Source organism: Spea bombifrons, chromosome 11 (genome assembly GCF_027358695.1).
Source record: "Spea bombifrons isolate aSpeBom1 chromosome 11, aSpeBom1.2.pri, whole genome shotgun sequence".
NCBI lineage: Eukaryota > Metazoa > Chordata > Amphibia > Anura > Pelobatidae > Spea > Spea bombifrons.
In genome coordinates, this window is record NC_071097.1 from 22333536 (window position 1) to 22343895 (window position 10360).

A 10360-nucleotide genomic window follows, 5' to 3' on the forward strand; every position below is an offset into this window, starting at 1 on the left:
AATGCAGTCCTCTACCCTGATCTAAAATCGCAAGAGACAGTTACTAACATACCTAGCCAGACAAAGACATGGTCACACATTACAATACTCACAAGCATACCCAGCCAGACACTAACATGCATACCCAGACAGTCACGCAGCTCACCTACCCCACAAAGCATCAGCCTGTCTTTGATACAGGGTCATGCATTGCATGACCCCCACCCCCCCCCCGACACCTGGTCTCTTTATCCCTACTCCCAGAGCATGCCTCATCTATCTCAGGGAGGGGCAATCATCCTGTTGCCCCCTGGATACGCATTGCAATTACTTGGGTTGTATATTGCTTTGTATGTATTTCTATGAATTATGATCATTTCCCTACAAAACTATTTCCTTCGTGTTTTATAGAATAAAACATACAAATACATATTTTTTTTCTTTTAAGTCCTCTGGTAAAACATGCCTAAAATGCATTTATCAGGATTCTAGTGACAGTGAATATGAGAGTGCATCAAGCTCAGATGAGGAACGAAGGGTGACTACAAAAGTTACTCGACGGCGGTTAATATTAAAGGTACATTAAAGTGCTGATAGTTAAGAATGTCGGCACCAGCATGGATTGGTTGGTGGGCATTTTTTGTTTTAGAAATTGGGTATTCATTAACATTTATCTTTAGAGAAAACATTTTGTTTTACTTACATTTTGAACGTGTTTTGGAATGTGTTGCTAACTTACCTCAATGGATTAAATGCATGTTTTGAAGACTTTTACAGTTACCAAGTTTTATTGGTTTTGGGACAACTCCTATACTGAGTCATGCTAACCTCAGCATGTTTTGGTAAATGTGTTATAAAGTTATATATAGTTATATAGTTCAACCTTGTGCTGTTGATACAGAAAAGGTAAAAAAACACAATGAAGCAATCTCCAATTGTGCCTTAAAGGGGGAAACATTCCTTCATGACTCCAAAATAGCAATCAGAGTTCTCACTGGGTCAACAAGCTTTAACTAATCCTGTCCTTATAACCAATGCTATTCTTCTAGCATGGCATCTAATCAATATTTGAAGGTATCTGCTGAACTTGATCTGTGGTTAGTGATATCCAGGTCTTTGTTGTTCTTTGCACCGTCCTATTAATGACCAGGTTATTAGAGAGTGTCTGGTATTGTCCCCGTATGGTTTTGTAAAATGCTGTCATACCCCCTCTAAGGGGATGTAACAAATTCAACTCTAGCCTTTCTCTATAACAAAGCTGTTTCATTCTATTACCTTTGTATCCCACTTCTGCCCTTTATACCTCTGCTACATAACGTCCTTTTTAAGAGCAGGTGCCCAGACCTGCACTGCATACTGTAAGGCAATACCACTTTATATAGATGACAACATCTTACTTTTCCTTGGAGCAGCTGACTGACATTGAACAAAGTGTGTTGATGTACAATTATATCCCAAGTCCTTTTAATTCAATGATCACCATAACAAAACCCCATTTAAGGTAATAATAGTATAATTTACACATTTATTTATTTTCCCAAAATACATAACCTTGCATTTGTCAACATTAAATTTAATCTGCCACTTGGTCGTCTAGTCCTCCAATTCGACCAAATCTCTTTACAGGAAGAAGTGTCTTTATTAGGTCGGATTTCCTTACTTAATTCTGTTACCAGCAAACACTGACACATGGCTTTCATTACCCACAGCAAGATCATTAATACTGACATTAGATAGTAGCGGCCCTAGGGCAGAACCCTGAGGTACACCACTTACTGTTTTTGTCCAGTTGGAGTATTTTCCATGGACAACAACTCTATGAACAATATCTTTAAACCAGTGTTCACTCCAGGTGCAAAGAAAGTTGCCTAAGCCTATCTCTTTTAATTTGTACAGTAACCCTTTATGATGAACTCTATTAAATGCTACAGAAAAATCCCAATAAGTCACATCTACTGAAAGATTCTAACTTACTGTTAGTGAGGGTGGCATCAATGTTCTATCAACGTACAGAAGAAGGACCCATAGAATAAATATACCTGCGGTATGTTTAGGTAAAACAATAAATTGCATTAAGTTCTTACTGCATACGGAAATACTGAGTTTGTGTACCGAGTTTTGTAAATGGAGTATTTTAAACATAATTTCTAGTAATGTTGAGTTCCTAGTCCCTTCACAGAAATCTTTTACTGAAGTTGCCAATTGAAGTGAAAAAGCTTCTTAAAATGTTTTGGGTTTTTTATGTTACGATGAAAGAATAAAATGTCCTGTGAAGGTTTATTTGCTTAGCCGGCTAGAGCTCAATTAATGTTTTCTAAAACCCCATAAAAGACACAACGATATCCACATTTTTCTTTTTACATTTGGCTATGCAGATATGGTATTTACAGATGTAGCCAGACATACATTTGTGATTTAATGCACCATGTCTGGATATGTATAATAAAATAATCTGCATATCAGATTAACACAGAAAATAATAAGATGATGTCAGATCATATGCATAATCACAGAGTGATCCCCTGCTTTACTGGGTCTCTGGGTCAGTATCTTCTTTCTCCGGGTGGATGAGCGATGTCTGGATATGTTCACTCCTCATCCGCTTTTTACCAACGCTCACCATCTAAAGGCTGCCCCTACACATGGCTAGCCACACACCCACATGAAACCACTCACCCAGAAAAGGGAGAGCTAGCCTACCCTGGAAGGTTCCCAGGTACGGTCACACATAACATGACGTAGAAAAGGTTAACTCTTTTTATTTTATCATGACCTTTAACAGAAATAGAATGTAACAAATTGGTATTTTCAGTATTTTTTGCCCAATAAGAATGGTTTCTGGGATCTAGAGTGTAACAGAAATAAAAGGTGGAATATACAGTTCAAAGAAGTTGGGTATAAGTATATTCAATAATTACGTTCTACATCTACATGAAATACATTCATTATTCACTTACCTCCCTTGTTTAATTGGTTACCACCCAACTGGACATGGGATCTGATCATTGAGCTTCTACCTCTAGAAGCCTGATTATTTTTTAATTCAGGCACTACACCTGTATAATAACATTCCTATAAGAAAAGGGGGGTCTGTTTGGCAAGGGAAAAGACCAAGAATCCAAGAATAGAGTAATACCAATGGCTGAACCCTGCCTCAGCTAACCGAATGGCATGGCTTATTTTAATGATTGATAATCATTTCTAATGATTATTTATGATTATTTATTTGTCATGCTATCCCACAGTTGAAAAAGTCCATTGCTACAAAGTGAATATACTTTGTTATTTTCTATTATTATGTGCTCCCATGGTCACATGGTATATCATACCATGCCACATCCTATTCATTCAGGTTCTGAATTTATGAAAAAGTAGAAACTCCTAGCAGTTGTAGAACTTTTGTTTTAAACATTAATATGCGATGTAAGCAAGATCTCTGCCTAGCATGATGATGTACAAAACCGGTGTAACTTTGCATGTTTGGAGTGCGCATGCAAGATGAGGGTGTCTACTTCGATTATTTAATACTCTGGCACTCTTTAGGGAGAGCGAGCAAAAAACATTCCCGGGGAATCTGTTACAGAAGAACAGTATACAGACGAAGAAGGAAATATCATCACAAGAAAAGTAAATAATTGTGTTTTGCTGTGCTGCTTGAGCTTCCTGAATTAGTTCATTGCTCAGAGGCAAACAATGTGTGACTTGCCGCTTGTCCACTGAATGCTTGTTCGCAACGCTCTAGCCATTAAGGAAAAACAAATAATGCTGCTACCTCTCATAGGTAACTCGGAAAGTCGTGAGACGCGTTGTGGTTCCACAAGAGAAAAAAGTTGGTGGAACAGTTACGGTTGGGGCAAGTAGAACTTCTTGTGCTGAAGCATGGTTCCGTTTACTGTGTTGCGTTGTTTAATGTGTTGATTGTGTTCGGATAACTATATCCAATGATACAAATATAACCCATCGATGTTGTGTTGGTAGTGTACATTTTTCCATAATGTTGTTTTTTTATTTAATCCAAATATTATTGGACTGTAACAGTTTATACAGAATAGAATAGAATATAATGAATTCATTGTAGTTGTTGGATTTTACGGTGGGTGAAATCTCTGCATGGTAGCCTGACACGGTGGGGGGCAATTGGGCAAAATTAATGAATCCTCTGGGAAGCTCTCCTTGGACACCCATAACTCTGAGACATACAGAAACCCCAAATTCTATGAATGTAATATATTTTTTTCATAGGGAACACAAAGCATTGTATGTGTCTATGGTTTGTATGTTGTTTTACCGATGATACCATTACAAACATCTGTTAACTCTCCGTGTCCATACTTTCTGTTGTCTTTTTGCTCCTGTCTGCAAACACCCTGGTCCTTTAAGACCCCTCATACACACACACGCACCCCATTTAATTTTGAAACTTCTCTTGTGCTTTTTCATAATGTCTATTCTCCCTTTTCATTGTTTAGTGTTTCTCCTTTGCCTCGTCGTCTTCACATTGTGGGCCTATACCTTCAGAGAATCATACACGTCACCATCACTGTTGCCTGCCCTGGGTCGTACACGTTATTTTGGGAATATTAAGACTATCAAGCTTTTAGCACTACACGTTTGTTATAGCGGGCCCCCATACAGCTTCCATGCTACTTCAGTAGTGAGACTGATCACTTGTAAAGTAGTATGTCCTGAGTACCTTATTGAAACATGGTAAAACCATAACAAAACATTTCTCACATATTTTAACACTTTTGTTCTACTAATCTTTTGCAATGTGGTATTTTTTATGTATGCATTTGGTTTTGCAGATTTTTGCTTATATATTTGTAAAGTAACGGGGTGCCTTCTGCCTCTGCTATTTGTCTCGGTCATTTGCATTGAAGTTTGGAATGGGCTTAACTGGCTTTTTATTGTGTCCGCAGATCATTTTTTCCTTATGCTATGGTTATGCTTATATTTGTTTCTTCATTTTAGACTGAAGGACACAAAGTGAAAACAAAGAAAGAAGTCCGGCATATTGAGAAGAAAAGTTATTCATAATGGCATGTTGTATAAGGTCAGTATATATATGTATGTATGTGATTATTTAAGTAAACTTCTGGGGTACTTACGCTTGCATCAGCTCAGACTGAAGTTAACATATACCTATCTACATAAGCTCTAGTCAACAAGTTCCTTAAAGGTCATTAAGGTTCCCCTAGGCTCAAGGCTTTATTGTCCACCAGGTCTACCAGGCACTTAAACATGGTTGCCTGCAGGACCACATGGTTAGTGGCTCCACAAGAAGCCAAAGAGTCAGAGTTAATTGTAGTTCAGCATTTTACCATTCATTCCATGCCCAATATCTACAAAGAAAGTGACTTAATGCCCGCACATTTCTTTAGCTGGATTAAATGGAACAAAGCTTCACCATGTTTTAAATGGAAAATACACTTTTCAAGCAAAAAGATTTTAAAAATTAAGTTCATTTTATTTTAAATATCACCTCCACCTAAGCAGTTTTGTAGGGAGAAGATATATCTTCTGGCTACAAAAACAGTCCATTTTTATGGGCTACTGCTGTAGGCCAAGGTCATTCTGCCCTTGGTGGGTCCTGAATGCATTGTAAGGCTAGACATTTAATACTGATCCTATAGGTTAGCTTTCTAGTTGAAGAGCTTTACCTTGCCTACCACTCTAAAACGTGCATTCTTATATTGGGGAAAATGTAATCACTCATGGTAGCCATATTTAGGAAGAGACAAATAAAAATCTGTATTTCCATATAAATATCTTACTAAATTCCTCCTATGTAACATTTCGTACATTAAGGTCATTGCAGCATGTTTCATTTAGGGTCACTACTTTTCCTCTGTTTTACCATCTTATGTCTAGCCTGTCAGATCAGATTTGGGCGATTTAAGACAAATTCTAATTCGTTATTCCAAAGCAGCAATTCACGTCCTCAGCTAACCGTCAACTGAGGTTGAACTGCAATGAATATGGCATAAAATGTGATAAAAATGAATAAAATGTCAAGCACTGACACCCTCTTGTTTGTCGTTCTAGGATCAAGTACAGTTATTACTAAAAGAGGAAGAAGAATGTGAATTCATGAAAAATCACAAAAATATATAAATAAAAGTGTGTGTTTGCTTTTTCCACACATTAACGCATGGGTTTTTATGTTAAAAAAAATCCTTTTAAGTTAGCATGAGGCAATTTTACAAAGCATGGGAGATCACCTTCATTTTGGACGGTGTTAAGGAGTGAGGAGTTTACGATGCAGTGTATATATAAAACACCGTGCTGTTAAAGGCATCTCTACTGGCTTGGAAAATCAGGACGATAACATTGGTTGGACAGTCATCTCTAAATAAGCAACATCTCGCCTTATTTTTCTTTAACCCTAATTTTTAGGGTAAAAAAAATACTCTTGATTTTTTTTTTTTTAATCATCAAGGATTTGCTGTAAATAAATAAAACCTGTAAAAAAAAAATTCTGACAAACTAGATTTCATGTTAATAACGCACCGCCTGGTAACTATTTACAAACAAGATATAACGCTCATTCATATAACTGTATAGGTGTCTTCAACTAGGGGATAATGCTGGGGTCTCCACAAAATCTTGTATTATATCAATTCAAATGTTTGTATATGGAAATAATAAAAAAAAAAGGACAAAAAAAAAGGAAAAAAGCCAACGGCTTTTACACAAATTTCTTTAAATTTACTGCAGATAATACGAGACACTCACCATCTGCAGTTCTGTGGAAACAAAATATCATTTTCTTCAGATTAATAATATTTTGGTGCATGCGTCTCACCTTATTTTAATAAAAAATTTCAACTTTGCAAAAGCTACACTGAAACACAAAAAAAAAAAAAGAACAAACGTCAACAAAAAAAAATACAATATTTTAGCTATTTACACAGCCCTTTAACCAGTACTGTTGCCGTTGCCAACTTTCATTGAAACATCTTTGGAAACTAATGACATATCCTGCGTTACCGCATAGAATTCTAGGCACTTGCTGTACTTGCTTTTACGAGGGTAGGGTAATAAGTACGTAAGGCTTCGCACATGGCTTGGTGCTTCCACGAGCACAGCAAACCGGACAGAAATAATTAGGTATTAGAAAGGCAGCACTATGTGAGTTCTTACTGTATTGTGTACTGGCTTTCAGATGTAGTATCTTTTCAGTAAGCCAATCATCTGTAATCATTCTAGCAGTGTAATATTAGGTTGTTAATGCTGCTGTGTTTTAAAAGGGCATTTTTATTTGGGTTTTGGTGAAATCTTTTTCATTTGTTGATTATATTCATATGAAGAACAGCATTCATTGATAATAGCTCTAATAACAATGTATGAAATCAACAAACACTGGATGATCTAGTTGATTAAACAAAAAAATAAATTGTGTTTAAAACAAGCAATTTCTCTCTTTTTTTTTGTCAACAATTACTGTGTGTGGCTGCCTGGCCAATTCTTGTGACGGTATCCCACCTTTCACCTTTGTGCTGTTAAACAGGCGCTCTGTTTAATATTCCAAAGTTATACCTCCTGCAGTGTCCCTGATAATCGGACCATTCGGTTATTAGATAAGACCACTTTGGAAAGTTTACAGCAGATTCATTGTTCATACATAACCCCACTGTGCATTCCCATTTTTATGCCACCAATACCAGAATCGGTGGCAGGCTGGCCTGGGAGGCAAATGGGCAATTAGTCTCTGGGCTGGTCAGAATTATACAAGGAGGGCCTTAACACGGGGCCAGTCTGCTGTGGGAGGCAGACGTTCAGCGGAGTCTCATAACATGGCCCGTAGTAGTTGAGTAGAAACCTTCACTGCTGGGAACGGTAAAAGAGAGCACTTTAATCGCATGACATTGGGGGGGGTCAATAAGTCACTTGTTCCGCTGCCCCTCCAGCCAGAGGGTGCCATGCCAGGTATGATAACATACGTTACATTTAGAAATTAAATGATGCCTGTGCAAAACACATTAGTGAATGATGTTTTCATAGCTAGGCTTTGTTGTGGCTATAGTGTCTCTCCCTCGGAGTTGGCGGAGGAAATAAGGAGCAGATGAACAGAGGAAGGCAAGGTACTACAATTCACAAAATAAAGATGTTTGGACTATGTTGGTGGAGGAAGGTATTTCATAATACTGGGGTTAAAGAGATGGTAGACATTGTCTTTACTAACGCATCAGCAGATCACGTGAAGGGGTTCTGGATGTTTGCAGGACCAGGAATGTTAAAATGCCATCTGACGAATTCTCATTTCTACTGAACAAAGTGCAGATGCTTCGTTTTCATTGTTATGGTATTAAAGAGATAATAATGGGATGGGAAAGGACAAAAGATTTAAAATACAAAGACCACTGAGCAACCAATGAAGCAGAATTCCAGGGTCCACGAGTGTTTTTAAACCAGGGCCGGGTATTACTGAGACCTTATGTGACTTTGGGACCTACTTATAACTATTTATGTAACAATGTCTTTTAATAATAATGTATTTTATTTACACAACTTAACATAAATGAAGAGGAAGGAGTGCAGTTGGGTCATGTAACATGGTGTAAGGCAGGCTCCAGGAAAGAAAATTGTGTGTTAGAGTGAGTGTAAGTGTGTGTTTGTTAAGATGGGTAACAGGTGTGTGTTAGTTTGAGTGTGTGTTAGTTGCAGGAGGGAAGGTAGGGGCACTCATCTTTACTTGCCCCCTAGCCAGTAGGTGCCAACCACCCCCTTTAGTAGACATTAATGGGGCCGCACAAGGGACAGCTGCCAGGGGCCCCAAAGATAAGCCTCGCCCCAGGGAAGCTGCCTGCCATGATACCTCTGGTGGCGATGTTCAGACTCCTTAATTAGGCAATGCGGTGTCCTACTGCCACTCAAATTCACGGCCCATATTCCTATAAGGTGCACAGACACATAGCTATAACATATGGCTGATGCATGTAGGCGCCAGCATCGCCTCGGCTGCGCATATGTCATGTCTACGTATGTCATGTCAGTGAGTTAGAAAATGTATAAAGCTCCAGCTGGCACAGTAGTCTGTGTTCAGTTCTTCTGGCCCTGCACTGGTGTTCCTGATTCTGTTTGACTCCCGTTACCAACCCTTGGCTTGTGTTATTGGAATATGCTTATTTGACTGTGACCCTGACCTCCGGCCTGGTTACTGGATTTGCTTTTGTCTGCTACCAGCCCTCGACTTTGGAACAATGTACTACTCTTGTGCCTCTGGTGTTCTGTACTGTGTTAGGGTGGCTACTGCTGAGACTACAATTATTTCTACACCGCATCTTGAGTTCCCCCTTTGGTTTTCCTGACACTGACTATTTTGCCACATGTTAAAGACAGAACATGCGCAGAGATACATACAGATCTCCAGTTTCTTGTGGCCTTCAGGCAGATTTAGGCAACTGAGGAATACATCCAGTGCTGAGGGATACCAGCAGCTTTGTTCCCTCTTTAGAAAAGTAGAGTCATCGTTAACTATGCCATTTTTGTGTGATACCTCATTATGCCAGGCCATAGTAATAATAACATTGCCTTGAAAGAAACCTAAAATATGCAGAGCCAGCGGGAAAGGAATGTAGTGCATGACATCAGACATGTCAGAGGATACTCTACCTCCGTATTCACGTCAAATGTTAAGGAACAATCATTAAATGAGAAAAGTAGACAAAAAAGCCGTACTTACCGTAGGAAGCTGCAGCATTCCACTCCCTTTGTGGTCTAAGGGTTCTTATCACTAGCTCCCTCTACATTTCCCTCATGACTGGGTTTAATGGCAAAGATAGATGTTTCCATAGTATACAGATGTGGGTTTAATATCCCACGTGTGAGCCGTTGAAGCCATCATGTGCACTTTTCAGCAAAATCCCCCTTGGCATCTGCGTCTTTCCCCACCGCTCAGATCCTTGGTTTGCAGGAGATGTACTTAGCTAAATATTGCTTGCCAGTGAACCCAAGCAGTATGCTCACCGCCGGCCAGCAGTAGCGCTGGCTCATGTAGAAATGTATGCATGCATGTGCAGAAAGCACTTCTGCTAGGATCACCACATCGGCCATGTTTTCCAGGAAAGATATGTTTTTCATATTGATGACCCTGCCCTGCAGTTTGCGGGATGTATAGACTCATGATGGGAAACCATTTAGTCAGTTATACATCCCCCATACTGCAGGGCAGCACTTTATCTGGGGTGGTCAGCAATATGTAAAAATGATGTGTGTCCTGGAAAACATGGCTGATGTGGTCACCCTAACTTCCGCTGATTATAATGGAATTGCTTTTCTACCACTGATGTGCTGCTTCAAACAGCCAAAAGTAGTGCAAACACGCAAGCAATGGAAGGGGCAATATACCGCATCTCTAGGGCTTCTCCTAAAGGTCAGC

At 39.0% G+C, this 10360-nt stretch overlaps 1 protein-coding gene across 23 annotated transcripts in view; it reads left to right on the plus strand.

The window, feature by feature from the left end:
* ANK3 (ankyrin 3) overlaps window positions 1-7390 on the plus strand; it is a 223452-nt gene extending 216062 nt beyond the window's left edge. For 18 of the 23 annotated variants that reach the window (XM_053450103.1, XM_053450106.1, XM_053450100.1 and 15 more), the window contains 5 exons: window positions 428-556; window positions 3523-3606; window positions 3761-3832; window positions 4951-5032; window positions 6025-7390. In XM_053450103.1, the coding sequence (XP_053306078.1) occupies window positions 428-556; window positions 3523-3606; window positions 3761-3832; window positions 4951-5016 (351 nt within the window). In that variant the 3' untranslated portion in view covers window positions 5017-5032; window positions 6025-7390. The remainder of the gene's footprint in view (window positions 1-427; window positions 557-3522; window positions 3607-3760; window positions 3833-4950; window positions 5033-6024) is intronic. The other 5 variants (XM_053450105.1, XM_053450121.1, XM_053450112.1 and 2 more) reach the window with 4 other exon arrangements.
* The last annotated feature ends 2970 nt before the right edge of the window (window positions 7391-10360 follow it).